This window comes from Cuculus canorus, chromosome 7, assembly GCF_017976375.1.
Source record: "Cuculus canorus isolate bCucCan1 chromosome 7, bCucCan1.pri, whole genome shotgun sequence".
NCBI lineage: Eukaryota > Metazoa > Chordata > Aves > Cuculiformes > Cuculidae > Cuculus > Cuculus canorus.
Genome location: NC_071407.1, coordinates 25,167,013 through 25,184,231, shown reverse-complemented (window position 1 = coordinate 25,184,231; position 17,219 = coordinate 25,167,013). Strand labels below are relative to the sequence as shown.

The 17,219-nt window shown below is 39.6% G+C and overlaps 1 protein-coding gene across 2 annotated transcripts in view; it reads left to right on the top strand.

Annotated features, from left to right (window-relative positions):
* Positions 1-17,219, top strand: part of ZCCHC24 (zinc finger CCHC-type containing 24) — a 114,191-nt gene that overhangs the window by 12,573 nt on the left and 84,399 nt on the right. For both annotated transcript variants that reach the window (XM_009565192.2, XM_054071022.1), the window contains exon 2: positions 5,475-5,675. In XM_009565192.2, the coding sequence (XP_009563487.1) occupies positions 5,475-5,675 (201 nt within the window). The remainder of the gene's footprint in view (positions 1-5,474; positions 5,676-17,219) is intronic.

The window sequence follows — 17,219 nt, the reverse complement described above, 5'->3', positions numbered from 1 at the left end:
TCAGACTATTTCATGGAGTGGAAGAATCAATGACTGGACTATGTTATACTGAAACGCTGCGGGACCTCTCTTCCGTGTGTGCAATTAAAACACAGAGAAGCACTAGCACAAACGTTACAAACATATCTCAAGCAGGTTCTTTCACAAGACCTTTAGAGATGCTTGTAAACAGGGAAGAATTCTTCTGTATTGGACTGATTTTTTTTTTTTTTTTTAAAAATCTCAACCCACGACATTTCAGGCAGAATAGTCACAACAGCGATGCCACATCCAAAGGAAATTACCCTGCTAAAGCGGGTTAGTCACCTCTGCCAACTTAATATTAAGTCCTTTAGCTAGCAGGAACAAACAAGGACATCTGTGATGAGGGATAATATGCACAGAATCCAGCAGTTTAGGAGCATTGTATGGCTCCTCCTATCCAGTTTTAGCTGTGGCACTTAAGCAGCAGATGATTTCAAAGGGAGTAAGAAGTTGTATTTTTTCATACTCAATTCAGTGAGTATAATTATTTCTTTCTCTCTATTTCAACTAGTGATGTTTTGTGTATGGGTATCAGTGCCGCTTCTTGTTTTGGATGAGCGTGGGGGAAGGAGGTGTTCAAAGGTGCAGATGAAGTTGTTTTAAAAGTGTGATTCTAAAATAAGAATAAAACCAAACAACCCCAAGAGCACCAAACAAATGTACTGGACAGGCATAACCCATCAGCCACTTCATCCAGTGCAGGTCATTGTAGCTTCAGGTAATTAATGCATTTGTAACCCGTTATCACTGCCTGACGGGTCCAGCAGCCACAGACATAACCAAGGGCAGAAACTGAATTTTCCAAGTATGCCTCTACCTTTCCAGTCCCATACCTAAAAGCTTTGAATATTAACTCCTCTAAGGCCTAATAACAAAGTGCTATGCCCACATAGACAGGTTGCTATCACTTGTTAACATCAGGAAAATAGGTAAACCCATCACTTCTAGGAAGAAGCGTTGCCACAGTTAGGATCCTATCATTCTATCTGTGCTTTCTGCTCCTTGTTAAAAAAAATACCTTTACAGCTAAAGCAACAGCCATACCAGTAAGAAATTTGGAAAGACTTAACACCTATTTGTTCAAATGTTTCTTTGCATATTCCTGCAGTACCACCGCCTTTATTTTCAATATGATACCACCGTTAAAAAAAGAAGCTGAAGAGGGAAATTGTGTTTCAGTGTTTCCTTATCAACCTCTTGACACATCAGTCCCCAGAGCTGCCTCTGAAAGGCAGGGACCAGCCAAGGGAATCAAATGCATTTGCCAGATCATTCACATAACTAGGAATTCCTTAGAACGGAGTTAGGTGCTGGAACTCTTGAGTCACACACATACGCTACCCAACTGGAAATCAGGGTAAGAACAGTTATAGAAGACAATAGCTGCCTCTTTCACAAGCGACCACACTGTAACCTTACAGATTAGGTGCCCTTTAACTGGAAACACTTAGCAAACAGATTACAAAGAAAGCCTTACTTCCCAACACCATGAACAGATAAGAATTTAAAAATCTACTGAGCAAGGAGATTACCTTTGGAAAGCACAACACTAGATTGTTAGTTCAGCTCACATTCAGCTAAGTCAAGCTTCATAGGAAGAAAACAAAAACAGCAAAAGAAAAAAAGCCAAACAACCCTTACGTGGTCAGGCTCAAACTTCCCACGAAGCCAGTTTCAAAGTTTTGCCCCCAGCTCTCCCCTCCTCCCAGTACAGCAAGATAAGGAAATGGTGAATTCATTGCAGCTGGCCTGATGAGCCTTGTAATTAGGACATGCAGCCTGGTCTTTTGGCTCAGAGAGAGCACTAACCCTTTCTATGCCAAATCTTTTCTATCCTGTCATAGTTCAAAATGAAACTCCCAAGTGACAGGCGTTATTCTGGCTTCACAGTGTTGTCATCTTTGTAAAGAAATAGGTTGGCTTTGATTGTGGCACACTATGAACACAAAGCTGTCATTGCTTATGGTGAAACTGCTTAGAGGAGCCATCTCCCTGCCGCCTCCCGATGTGCACCAACACACTCAAGACCAGAATGAGTCAAAACACATTTCCCTCTTCCTTCCTATTTTCCTTTCTACTGTCATCTGTATGAGACCATCAGCATTCTCCGTGTCACTCTGTTCATCCCCTGGACATCCATTTTGAGCATGAAGCCAATTTGAAGATTTTGCTCAAAACCCTCCTTAAAACTCGCCCTTGCAGCAGTGCAAACAGTAAGGGCTGAATTGCTGATTAGCACCATTAAGTCCAGCAGACAAAAAATACTGGTTTATGTATGTCAGCACTATTCATTCACCCTTTGTTTTATATAAAGACAAGATGGACTAAACCACAATTTGCTTCCATCCCACTACGTGTTCCTGCGCTTTCACTATTTGATCCCAGGGGCCAGGATGAACTTTTCCACCACCACCCTTATTATATAACTTTGCTTTTTGGAATGGCTTTTTTCCTCATCTCCTTCTGAGGAACGAGAGGTTTCCACAGCTAGCGACAGGATGCAGCACACTTTGCACTAGTGCTCTTTATAGCAACTTTCAAGTGCTAGATTGATGTGTTTTTCACATGGACTCAGTTAAACTGATTTAAGATCATTTTGCAGGTGGATTTAGCAGGAACTGATGAAGCGCCTTGCCTGACTATATACCAGGATGGATGGGCTGCATCTTGGAATCATCTAGGAATTTTCCTTAATGAATTCATTGTTCTTTGAAGCACCACTGACGTCAGCAATGTCTATCTTCTCCTCTACTGTCATCTTCTGGGATTTTATATTTGTGTCTTTTCCTTTTTTAACACTGGGTTTTAAGATGATTATAGGGAAGTGTTCTATGGTGGAGTATGTGGACTGGATGTTTCAGTGTGTCCAGCTTTGGCACGTATCACCCAAATGCCCTGCCAGCTGAACCAGCTGGTCATATTCAAAGCCATATGCTTGGGCTACAGAGCTGTTGGTGTCTGCTAGGGTTATGACGTAGTGTCGGAACAGCCTGGAGTCTCATGGGTTCCTGGCCTTTGACAAGGCTTCTGGCTGCCATGGTTCAAACAAACAAATTTTGTAAAGAAGTTTTGCTGATGAAGTGGGCAAAACTGTGGTATTGCAGCCCTTCTGTGTCTGTATTGACCTGAGGGGTGCCAAGAACCCTTGGTGGAGGAGCGCATTACATAACGTCCAGTCATGGTACCAAACTGCTCCCTTCTATGGGGGGTAATAGCTCAGTGTAAAGATATGTAGCAAAGAAAATAGTCACCACTGTGAGCCATGTGTCCAATTTAAAGCCCACTGAAAGCAGCAGGTAGGTTTGTTTTCATTTGTCACTGGGGGCAGAAATAGCAGCCTCCTGCTGGGCAGGAGTTTTATATTCTACAGCCCCAGGGAGTGTCGCAGATTTCTGCAATAGGTACAGAGTTGGGATTTCACACATTCTGTGTGTCTATACACTCTCCTATAAAAATCAGATAATATGAAATTTGCAAAGTTGCTGATAGATGTAACGTATGTGAAGTACTTTAACAATCTCTTGGCGAGAGAGGCTCTTAAAAAGAAGGGGTTTGTATTATTCCAAGTGCATGTAAGAGAAAGTGGCTCCTAGGGAGACAAGAACTTCTTGAAGACCCTTAATTAGTACTATTTTGGCATCCATAGCATTTCCCCTTCCTTTAAACAATTTGATGCCAAGAATTTCTCATTCCAATAGTGTCCAATAAATCCCAGAAAATAAATCCCAGTGACCATTATAAGTATTTTTGTTTGCTTGATGGTTAAAGCAGCTGAAGTATTTTCATTATTTTCTGAAATAGCTTTTCCTTTTAAAATGTGTGGGTTTAACCACTGAATCAAAGTGTCTCATTCTCCTCTTAGCAGATGTAACATCTTGCGTCAGCACAGAACTATGCTGTACTGGAGGCAAAATCATAGAATGCTTTGTGTTGGAAGGGACCTTAAAGATCATCTAGGTGTTTCAGTGCTAGGACACAAGTTCTCCAGGAGATCAGACTCTGCTCTCTGGCCCTTTGAATTGATTCCGCTGCTGTGCACCAGCTTCAGCTTTGTCATAAGGGTCAGTGGAGCTCAGTGCATCGTGTTTGAGTATCCTGAGAGTGGGTGAAGTGAATTGTCTGTATGAAGATGGCCTGCCACTGAGGCTCATTTCTTATTTACAGCATACACCATCTGTAGTGGGATGGGATTCAGTGATACTTGGGACTCATCCAGGTCATTGTCCCTAGAGCTGCAATATGACTCTTTTGGTATGTGATTGTTACCCAGAAAATGCCCTCAGTGGGCAGAAATCCTGAACGTTTGAGATCTCAGAGATATATGTAATTCCATTTCAGACTGATTCCACAAATCCTCTAAATCATTTTCAGTGCATCTTTGATATGTATATAACATTATACAAACGTATGAAAACATACATGACATATAATAAAGGCTCCATTGAAATATTTGGATTTAATAGCACTAAAAAGGGATCGGACCTCTTCTAGCCTCACTTTCCCATAAGCCAGCAGTAATTCCCTGATTCAAGGAGAATGACCTGCTGTCAGGTGTTTCCCCTCATTTTAGGGTGGGAAGGGTAGTCAGTAGTCAATCCTGTTTCTACAGTGATTCATTACCATGTTAATTTCTTTTAAAAAAGTTATTATTTACTTTTTAAACTCCTACATCGTTTCTCTTGAGCCTTAACACATTAAAGTGAAGGGAGTTCTTCTTACCTCCATTAGGCAGGGTAGGTATTTAGGTGATTATGGGTTTCCTGCTGTTCTAAAACTACAGAATGGCAAATTAGGAGCTCCTGATTTTGATTTGTGGATTGAGAGAGTGAATGTCCTATTGAGGTGAGGTGCAAAACCTGCATATTTACTGTTTATCATGAAATGTTTAAGTCACAGCAGTTTTCCCCTCAGAAAATCCAACACGTAGAGATCTGAATGTTTCTTGGTATTGTTTGAATACAGGTCTCCATGTTGACTGTCTCATCAACCAAATTGGAAATTAAAAATTACTTTACATTTTTCTTGGTGTTCTTTTCCTTTCCCTGACTTTAGTATTGTTTACATAAATAGTTTGGACACAAAAACGTTCCCCTCTGTGGACTGTTCTTCCAGCTTTTTGCCTGCATATTTTAACTGTACCATGACTGTGGTCTGATCAAAGACAAGAAAGCAATCATTGCTTAGTGGAAAGGTTGGACCAAGTGGACCATGGCAAGCTCAATAGTTTCCTCAGCAATGTGGTGACTAGCTCCATCGCACTACCCTCAGGAAGCCTCTTTATTAATGACCTGTATATTGTTCTCTTCAAGAACGTTCTTAATGTTATTAATGAAATGTTCTTAATGAAAAAAAAAGCATGTTTTTTTAATCCTCCCCCTACTCAGGTCAGCCTCAGAATAATCATTAATACAGTACTGTGTTGCATGTGACTGTTTTCTCGTCTTTTGCAGGCTCTGAGCAGCAGTCTGTACAAGAGCGCATCACCTTATGGCTCTCTTAATAACATTGTGGATGGGTTAAGCTCCCTCACCGAGCACTTCTCTGACCTATCCCTTTCATCAGAAGCCAGAAAACCCAGCAAGAGGCCACCTCCTAACTACCTGTGCCACCTCTGCTTTAACAAGGGACACTACATCAAAGACTGCCCACAGGTAAGGAACAGACAATATTCTGGAAAAATCTTAACTGACATTTTCACCATTCCTTGATTTAGTAACACAGAATGTGACTGAAATAGTTCCTTAGAGTGAGCAGCGCTGAAGAAATACCTTGACAAAGTGCCAAGCTAGCCATGTGTTCTTTTAATCTATTCTTTATCACATTGCTGATGGAAAAAATATGCTGTATCAGTTGCCTAATAAGAATTACGAAAGATATTCATCTAGGCATGTGATAAGTACATTTTGGAAACTGTAAAAATGGCTGCTATAAAATTTTCTATCATGGAGATTATGTACACTACATTCTCAAGCAGCACATTCTATAGTCTGTTTACATATGCTAAAGGAGAAGAAATTGTTACACTGGGTGAGGACTTTCAATCAGTGTTGCAGTAACACAAGCTCCAACAGTATGTGGTGCAAAATGTCTTCTGTCTCATAGAAGAGGTTTGCTATACTTGGCACATGTGGCAGTCCTGAACTCCCAGAGCGTTTTTGGAGTGACAAAACTGGCAATATTTATTTCCTTAGAAAGGAGGTATAAACCAGCGTGCACTAAAGCCTCTCGCCAACCTGTGATTTTTCCCCTGAGGCTCCAAGCCACAGTGTGCAAGATTTCTCCATCCTCTCAAGTTTCAGCTGGATGCAGGCATCTTCCTGGCCTAAACTTTCACAACTCCAACAATGTTCTATGCAGAGTCCCAAGGAAATTAAAGTGCTGCCAATACTCTAGAAATACAGATGTGGACATTGTTGGCATCCACTTCACTATGACTTTAACCTCCTATCCTCTTAATGTGTGACTTGCAGCAGAATTAATCTGCATCGAATTAACTACAGTTAATTTGCCGTTGAGGTTGTCAGACGTATATCAGCCAAAGTACAGGCAGAAAAGCATCTGCCAGCTGAGCAGGGTCAGCATGAAATCAAGTCTAATGTCAGCTGAGTCTAGTGTCAGATAAGCTCTAGTTGAGTGTATTCCTCCTGCTGTTATGCATAGACTAAACGTTTTTCTTCATGGACTTGAGCTTTCATTAATTCTAATGAAAACTGTGGAATTAACGTACACTTGCAGCCGTAGGTGTGGCACTTGAAAATATTTTTACTTCATGTTATTTGAGTATATGTTGAGCAAGGCAGTTTTCTTTAGGAAAAATACATTTTCCTTGCTAGGAGATCAAAAATGCTCTGCTTTGTATATTTCTGTGTTTAATGTGCTTAGTTTTTGTACATTATAGAGAAATGCAGAGATAGGACCATACATTACTTAACAAGAGCATTAGAACCACAATTACTAAATACGTGGCAGTGAGACATAGAGCACTGAGCTGTGGGAGGTGGCTGTGCTGAGCTGCTTAGGAAATCCCATGAATGCAACAGGTCCCTTGACAATCATAGATATTTTTACAGTTGGAGGCACTGGAGTTTCAAGAACAGTTAAGGAAAACTGAAGACGTACCCACAGAAATCCAGGAGGTGCAAACAAATTCAGATTCCTGTAGGAAGATTGATTTACTTCAATCACACATCCTATGTAATGTCGTTAAGATTTCACTAGTAATGTCTTCAATTTCTCTGTGAACCAGGAAAAAGACTTCCTGCAGCGTGTTCTATGCGGCTGGCCAATGAGCTACTAAGTAAAGAGTGAAGGAACACAGGACAGGAGGCATCTGCTTGCTCACTGCACGCAGCCTTCTCCACTTACAGACAGCCATATCGTACAGTCCCTGTTGTAAACTGATTAAGTTTTTGGTTGGAAAGCATTTAAGTACTTTGTCCTCACTGCTGCTGATGTGAGAAGCTGCCCCAGAGCCTCAGTCCTCTCCTAGTCAGAAGTCTTCTAGTTTCCAGGATAAGTGTAACTCATGGCGACTTTGTAGTCATTTGTTCTCCTGCCAACATTGTCCTCCACCGAAATAGCTCTTCTCCCGCCCTGGTGTTTATCTCAGGATGTATTAATAGACTGCAATCATATCCTCTATCAGAATTCATTCTGTAGGACTCACTGAGTCAGGTTTTCTCAGTCTCCTAACAAAAAGTAGATGGAGTTTCGAGTCCCCAGTCCTTCTTTTGGCTGTCCACTTGTGCGTTTCATCCCCTTACACATGCATGCCTACCTGTACGTGTGGCATTCCAGAACAGAGCTCGTTAGTGCCTTTTGCTAGATGTGCACATATCAGTTTCTGTAGATCAAAGATGATCTTTAAGGAACCGGTGATATGAAATTAGTTCTGCTTTATTGGAGTTTGCTAACACAATCAAGCGTTTTATAGTCCAGTCAACATGTAAGTGCCTTCTTGAAATGAAACAGACTTGAGCATTCAAAGAAACTTAAGCACTTCTCTTATTTTATTTAAATTTGAAGACAAATCTCTAGGGGATGACCCTGTGGGCATGAGTTATGTGCAAAACGTTTAAAACCTTGAGCACAAGAAGGGAGGATCAAGAGCAGGATCAAGTCTTTGTCAGAAAGACTCCATCACTACCACTGTTTTTGACAATAACTAATTTCGCAATTGGAACATTACACATACTACTTAATAGCTTAGGATTTGATGCTTAGTTTCGCCAGTGCTGTCAGAAACGAAAGTTGTTCTGTAACTCCTACTAAAAAAAGGGCTGTAGCTCTGCATTTTTAAGGTTCTTAAATTTGGATAGGGAAAAGAGATAAACTAATCTGATTTGGACAAAATGCCTATCAGTAAATCATAGTTATTTTTATATTCTTTTTATATAGCTGCCTAATATGAAACAGATTTTGAATTGGGGTGTTTTATGGACATTTTCCTGCATAACAAAGAAATTGCGTAACAACTTTGAGACTTTATATCCTCCCTTAATTCTGCTTGTTATTAGCAATGTAAAGATGCGTGTTCTTTTTCTGTTGCTTTAAAAATTGAGGGTATACCATCCTGATGAAAATACATGTATTAGTTCAGGATTTATATCTTAAATGATGATCATATCCTAGGAGTTTAAATAATTATAAACAAAAAAAGAAATTTAGTATTTCAGGTATCTGCAATTCATCCAATATCCTGTCCAAAATGATCTGTTCGGAAATTGAAATGAGATTTAGCAAACTTCTGTTATTTTACTTTGTGTGATCCATAGTGATAGAAAAAGTGTTTTCTGTTTTAGAAACTACCAGAAATGAGAGCAATGTTGACTGCAATCCTTCATTTCCAATTTGCCTTCATTTGGAAAAGCTGTTTGTTACAGTTATTCTCTCTACAAAAAACCACAATACTTTTTATCTTTAATGTCATCATTATGGCATACCTACATTTCTCTGAACTAAGTTTTGAGTTTCAGTGGCTTAGATGATAATATCTTACTTGTAGCGCTCTTATACTCTTTCACATACAGAACTCTTACTGACTTGAATGAACAGAAAAATGTCAAGAGAATAAAGATTAAAAGCAGTGCTCTTAATGTAGCGGGGCTCTTAAATTATCATTAACAGTGCCATCAAGTATACAAAATATTTCTCTTTAAATAGCAAGGAAGATGAGGAATGAGAGTACTTTTTCTGTCTCGTTTACTGGTGGTTAGTTGGGTGATATATAAATATATATATGTGTAGATTAGTCAAACCGTTGTTTACTTATTTTTGTACTGGCAGGTTCTGTGCCAGTGTACATCTTGCGTATGCATGAATAGTGTAGGTTTTCTATCCCTTGCCAGGGCAAATCATGATGAGCTCTGGGCCAGTAATAGTATATTTGATTCTCTATGATTTTTCTTTATCTGGCAGATGTAGAAACTGGTAGAGACCTTTCTTAAAAAGTGTCATTGTCTCTTTTCACCCATTATTGCTGTAGCCTATATTTTCAAGTCCTACAGTAGGATTGTTTGCACTATGCATGTTGTACACAAAATGAATCTTCCTTTGTTATGGTATAGGGATGTTATTGACATTACCACCCACTGTGATGTCATCACCCTAAACTCAGACCTATCATATAGGTTTAATAGATGGAAAGTATAGGATAATGGGGTATGGTGTTAGATCCAGTATATATGGACGTTTGGGTATAACCACCTAGTTCATGTCCTAAGAAGTCACTGAGTGATTGAATGTTTGGCATGGTTCAAAATCTTCTTTGGGAAGGAAATACGTGGACACAGATCCTAGAAGTCATTTATTGCATGTCTTGTTCCTCTTGTTTAATTGGGCAGTAATGGATTAACTGCCCAAAAGGCCACAACAAAGTTTGTACTTGTATAGGTCCAAGCTCAGAGCTCCAGCAAAGCATCTCTGTATTCAAAATTTCCAAACTGCTCTACCTTGTGTTTCTGCCAAGCACCAGTTCCAGCTTCTGGTTTCTCTGTCCTCACTTTATTCTAGTGCTGTCAAATAATTTTATGAATATATGGGCAGGCCTAGTCACTCAAAAAATAGATGGTTCCAGCCAGATTGTTCTGAATGCTGAACAAGCAGACTGCTCCAATCCCTGTGCAAGTGCCAAGCTCTCTGAAAAAAATCTTTTTGGTCATTCCTGTAAATTTCTACACGTGCAAGGAACACTTAGATCATGGAGACTTGGTCGGGAAAAGAAATACAGGCTAATATCACCGTTTTGCCGTCAAACCCCTGGTGCAATACAACATTTTAATCTAGTCCCTGGGAAATACAGAACCTTTACACAGCTTGTTTCCCAGTTTTACAATATACTCATAGAGGGAAATGTGTGCTCAGAGAGGGACAGACATGCTACCACAGACGTGTACAGAATGGGAAACAGCATTAGCCTTACTGTGCACTGCATTTTAAAATCTGTAAATGAAATGTATGGCACGATCCAGATTAATGAAGCCAACAGTGGGAGTCTTTCCACTGCCAAGTGATCTCTGAAGCAGATCCTCTAAAACTGAAGTACCTTGAGAATGCATATTCAAGTCAATGAGAGTAGCAGGTAATTACTGTGGCTGCTTGAATTTGCATAGATTTACTTTTGTGGTTTCATGCAGGATGAGGAAGAAATCAGTGTCAAGCTGAGTTTAGTCCTTTCTTCTTAGTCCATGGCTTGGTCTGCCAGATCATGCTGCCCTGAAGCTGTCCCTCCCTGTGGTCACATAGAGCGGATCTTTGGCGGTAGAGCTGGCTCAGCAGGCAGCTATTTGGCTGCAAGACTGCAGTGACTCTCATGCCTGAAGAATTCATCTGTCCTGTGCCTTGAGGTTGTGCAAGGATCTCGAACGACTGCAAAATGCCAGGAGTCCACAGCTGTGCTTCCTCCAGCTACCAAAGGCTGTCTAAGATGGCAGCGATGGACAAGCTGCCATCTTTACAAATAGAAAAATTTTACCTTTCTGGGTTTTGGCTTAAATCTTAAATTTTAAAAACCAAAACAAACACAAACCTCTTGAAATTTATTTATCTTCTTAAGTAAAAGATGATATCTCAGAGCTCTGGCATGAGAGGAGATCATAGACTTTGAAAAATACTGAAATTCATTCTGAAAATAATAATTTTTGACAGTTGCTACATTTTACAGCAGTTTTTCAGATATTGGGTGATGGTTTCCAAATAAAGACGTCTTTTCTCTATTGAACTGAGTGAAATACCAGTATTCTTACTCAGTTATAGGGTGAGGGGTCAAGCTCTCCAGTCCCTCAGGAATCTGAAACTCTGAATGGCTCAACTTTGTAGGCTCCACCATAGTTTTTTGATCAGGATATACTTGCTGGTGTTTGATCTGGTGCTGTACAGGTGTCTCGTGTTTATACCCCAATTCTGTTGGCTTAGATTAGAGGCCTGGCTGTGCGCTCCCTGATAGGAATGGAGCAGTATTTGAATCACTAAAATTAATATCCCTCTTACATGAAAAAATATAAACATGAAAATAGGGGACATATAATAGAAGAAATTGACAGCTAAATTCCTTTCTGGTGCAGTAGCACCAAGTTTAATAAGACCAGTACTGACAGAGAACCTGTATAACAGGGAGGAAAAAGCTGTTTATCTCTGCTCTATGGAACTGATTTCAAGCTGCATATAGCACTCAAGAAAAAAAAAATCTCTATATATCCTGCTCCTCAGTTCTCCATTTCTGAAATACATTTAGATACATTAGCCCTTTTTGTGTAGCGCCTATTTCTTCACCTAAATATATCTGTATAAGAAATTGTAGTTGTTAGGTGTTCATTCTGTAAATACCTACCCGCATACTAAACTTTGCCCTTATGACATACTGGAACAATTTGAGGCTCTCAAAAGTCTCATTTATGCCCAACATACTACTTTCATTTATTTATACTTTTCCACTCTGAACCTGCATAAAATTATTTTAAATAATTTAGATTTGGCTAAGGTTTTTTAAATTACTTTTTTTACCACATGCAGCCAATTTGACAACTCCATGATACCAAATACACTACAAAATTTATTGCAGGGTTGGTTTATTGTTTTCTCTTATGCTTGAGCTTAGCCCTACCAAGTTTTTTTCAGAATTTCTGAGTTGAGCTGGACGTATTTTCTCATCTCATTTCTGCTTCTCTTATGAAGACTCGAAGAAATCTTATAACAAAACAACTGTGGACTGTAATTTTGTCACATCCATTTTACCCCGGACATGTAAGCTGTTTAAGAGTCTTAAATGTCAGATTATACTGTTTTGGAAATTCTGCGTAAACTGTGCATGTTTTGGCTTTAAGGCATTTATCAGAGAGTCAGATAACTTGGAGAGCTTTATGTGAGCAGAGGGGATCCAAACAGCCCTGCTTTGACAGCGTGCTCCCCAAGTACTGGTTCTAAAACTCTGTCTCTAATATGTGGTGTTTATGTCCAGTTGTTTGATAAACTGGCTTCTAGGAAAGAAGAGACTGAACCCTAAGAAACCTGAATAAGAGCAGTTAGTAAAAAAGGAAACAGAAATATCCTGTGACCTGTGTCTGTGTGCCTTTCTTGTCTAGCACGTGACTCGATATTACATTCCCCAACGTCTGGAAGACCAGCCAAAACCAAATGCCTCCTTCAGCACCATCACTGAGCCGTGATTGCTGTGGTTGTGTCTTTATTACTGACATGGGTTCCAGCTTTTCCTGCTGTGGGAAATGCTATGTAAACAAGACGTGATAAAGGCAAATCTGTAAGAGGGCATGCTTGCTTGGTCTTTGAGGCAACTTTGGGGTAGAATCTCAGGTCCTGTGCAATGGTTGCAAAGAACTGTGATACAGATTTTGGAGGATCACCCACCACAGGATATGAGGTTTCATTGAGGTTTTCCAACTTCTTTTTGTTTATCTTTGTATCTTATTTGCATTTTCACTATCTAGATAAATTCAAGTCAGTTGCCCACTGACAACAAGAGGGAGATTAGGAAAAGGTAGCTGTTTCAATGCAAATCCTTACGGATACCTGGCACTTCAACTGAATAAGGTTTTGGCACTGGTAAAGCCTCAACTGGGTCCCGGTTGAGCGCTATAATTCAGGGAAGACTGGTGAGGAAAGAAAATTTGGGATCTCTGGAACATGACTTCTGTTGGAAAACTGGAGAACCATTGTTGTCTGGTCTCACAAAAAAACATATTAGTAAGTTGCAAGTATGTAGAAAACCTTGCACGAAGGGCGCGTTTTCCTTACCAGATCCACAGCTGAGTCTGGAGTACTGGCCTTGAATTAGGATGCTCTTTTGAACTGTGAGGTCTTGAAATAGAGCTCATAGGAAGTCTCATGATCTTTGGAAGACTCAGAACATTACAGATAAATATACATCAGGACTTTCACTGGTGATCCTGTCTAGGGACAAGTCAGAGAATATCCTAAAGAATCTCCCAGCCTTACGTTTCTACTTCTGTATATCTGCAAACTCATAATACAACTGATTACTTTAAATAAGTGCATAATTTCTATTTAAAAACTATGCATAACATACTAGATCCAAATCCTGGCAAGTCACTGGGAGTATTTATAAACTCCTTTGAACTAGACTGCATGTCTCATTGGCCTAAATCTGAACTCTATTTACCAACAATTGCTATTTGCTTAGTTTGCAGTAAAAAGCCCGATAAACCATAATAAGTGCTCAGCTTAGAAATGAATACTGTGAGCATTCTCTCTTGAGAGACCAAGCAATGTCTGATTTCTGACATACCGCAAGCTGATTTATAGATAAAGTGGAGAGGTCAAAACTACCAGGTCATAGCCGCACTAGTTTATCAAATCCTCATTCACACTGATAAGAAAGGAGTAATGGAGGATTAAATGAATCATGTTTTCTAACTTTGTAAGAGTATTTTGGTTTAGTGTGAAATATAGGTTGTGGAATTTTTATCCATGCTTAGAAGCATTCAAGATCTGACTGGACAAAGCCCTGGGAAACCTGACCTGAACTCAATGCTGGTCCTGCTTTGACCTGCAGATCCCACTTGGTGATCTCCCGAGGTGCCTTCCAGACTTAATGATACTGTGATTCTAATATATGAGAAACTAGATTTTCATGTGCTGCAATAAAAAATTACAGATTGTTCTTCAAGATCTATACATCTCCCAGCTCTAATGTCCCCTCTGTGCTTTTAAATAAAATACTCTTGCAAAATACTATATTGCTAAAACACAAAAGTTGAACTAAACGGGCATTTATTACAACAAACAACTTTAAACCTTGGAACTAACACCTATCAAAATGTCCGGTAATAAACACTTCCTGTAAAAATGTAGCTTCATTTAGTCTATATTTAGAAAGTCAATCAAATAACTTCTTTTTTCCAAAGGAATTTTCTCTAGGAAAATGTCTGTCACCAAGGTGTTCAGCTGAAAAAGCAAAAGGAGGAAGCAGAAATCTGAGGTGGACGAAGCATTCTTTGCTTTGCAATGTTTCATTTACTCAAATGAGCATTTATATTGTTTCCTGGTTTCTCAAATGTGAGAATGCATTTTCTGATGAATGCTGTGCCCAATTAAAGTCCTACAAGGTCTGAGCAGAGTCTGGGATGGTGTCAGATAAATGAGGCGTGCTCTGGCTCTTGAGAGAAACTGACTGTCAGGAGGGTGAGCTGCCTTGTCCCTCCCTTCCATTTCCTTTTAACTTACTGTACCGAGGAGGAAGCTGGGAAACAGAGAGCAGAAGTAGGGATGAAGGAGAGCAAATCACTGAAGGCTGTCTCTGCGGGCAAGAGCTAGCAGCTACAGTTCAGCTTCTCCTTACTTTTCTAATTGCCTCTCTTATTTTCTTACTATCAAGATTCAGCAGTCAGTCCCACCTTTCCCTCCTGTTATGTTACTTTCCTCAAAAAATTAAGATACTGAATGGAAATTAATCCCTCTTCCATTTCTCTAGTATAGCACATGTATGGGTGTTACACTGTTTTATCTGGCTTAGGTCAATAAATGTAAAATGAGCCTTATATATTTTGATATGGCCACTTTTAGAGGTATAAAAAGGTCTACCATGAGATGAAAACAGAGTTTCTCAAGCAACTAATCCCCACCTATGCCTTGTGGGATTTTATATATCCTTCAGACTGGCTGAGTGAGCTGGGTCAGAAGCAACTGAGAAGGCAGCACAGCATGGATCGGGAACACCAGTCTTTGCGCTATATTAATGCATGGATGTCCAGGTGATGCTTTTCAAAGCACTATCACCTACAAGATATACTACCTGAGATGAGTTCACTTATACTCAGCAGCCCCATAGCTACAAAGGAATACCAGAGGATTAAAATTGGTTTAGAAGTTATTGCACCCATTGGAGAACAGACCATTTGGTTTCAGTGGTGATGCTAAGATTCAAGGGCGTGTTCAGCATTCAGTTTGTAATCCTGGAGAGGCTCTCTCTGTGTGTTTAGAGTAGCTCTCCAGTCACTGCTTCTTCCCAGAAGCACATTTTGGTACAGCTGCTATTTGCTGCCCACACAGCAAAAGCCATGTCTTTTACCCTTACATTAATGGTGTGTTCGAGCAGATGGCATAAAAACCGACAGCAGGTTCCTGGCTGGAGCAGCCCCAGTTCTGTAAAAGGATAGTGTCTGTGAGTTTGCTGGAACACCAAACCTGGAGACTTTGAAGACCTGTGAGCCTTGTCATGATAATTTTCTTTCAAATTCAGAATCTGTATTTATTTTGAATTTGGGTTTTTGACATAGGTCCATTCCTAATGCTTTCAATATTGTATAAACTGTTAATTCCCTACAATTATTACCATTAAGCAGTCACTTCCATAATTTTGTTTTTCCTTGTTTATATTCTGGTAGTGTTAGCTCTGACTCCACTCTACATCCAGAAATTCAATATATTTTGGTTATACAAATGCATAATGTGACCCTCAGAAACCTATTAATTTCCCCCACTGTTAGACTGAACAAGCTGAGAACAGAATTTAATTTCAAAGACACAAGTCCTGTTTTTCTCCTAGGCTATTTCTCTGCCTCAGCTCACCAAAACCAATACTAAACAGCTCAAATTTTCTAATTTATTTTTCAAAGCAAAATATACCTTTGCAAAAAAAAAGTAAAAATTAGATTTTCTGATAAGCTTAATGTGATCTTAATGCCACAATATTTTATATTTTACACTAGACATTATCTGTCATGCTACTGATAGAAGACTTGTTTAAGGACATGTCTCCCAGGTTTGTAGAAACTTGGGGTTTTTTCTTAAAAAAATCAAGCTTTTTCTTCCAAACTCCCTTCATAGGGCAGAAAAGCTAAAAGGCTTGTATAATAATTAGAGAAAACAAAGAATAAGCTTTTCATTTCAGATCCCAGTCAGTGCCAAATTATTAGTTAAGGCAATAAAGCCCATAGACAGACACTCAAGCTGAAACATTTGGGGATTTTAGCAGCGACAGCGGACATTTCGGAAATGACATAATCTTGATGACCAGCTCATCCTCAGATTTGCATCTAATTTTCCACAAGACATATGTCATTTCTAACCCATCCTCTGACTGTGCAGAAACGTGCATAGGAGTACATGAGCACCTTTTGAGATCTTCAAGATTATTGAGTCCTGCAAACAACTTCTTTTTCATTCTGCAAAGAAAGCACATCTCAACTACACTGAGATGTGTTCTCAAGCTGTAATTTTGGACCTGAGCTCAGAGTAACAGTGAACATTTCCCAGGTTCAGGGGTTTCATACACAAAATATTGGTTTCAAGTCCATTTCTAGTTTTAACCCACGTTGCAGGTGTGCAGCTATAGATAAAACTCTGCAACAGCACAGGCAAATCAATACTCCCACCTGAGCCAGCATGATCCACCACCTGGACCAAGAACACCTGGCCTTGGTGGGCACTTAGCCCTCCCAAATACTACTGTGTGGGTGAGAAGACCCTCAGGAGACTTCCTGAGAGCAGAAATAACCTCTGAGATGGTTTAAATACCAGTCACGTTACTCATACTTTTAAATGCCTGATTATTCAGCTGAGGAAATTAGAAGAGTCAAAAGTACAGGAGAGAAAGGCTCTGTTCAAAAAAATGGCAAACAACAAGGCTTTCACAGAAGACCAAAGGAGATTTATCATTAAGGTAGAAAGCAGCTTTGGTTTAAATAGTTTTAAAAGCCAAAACTTAATAGTAGTCATTCCAG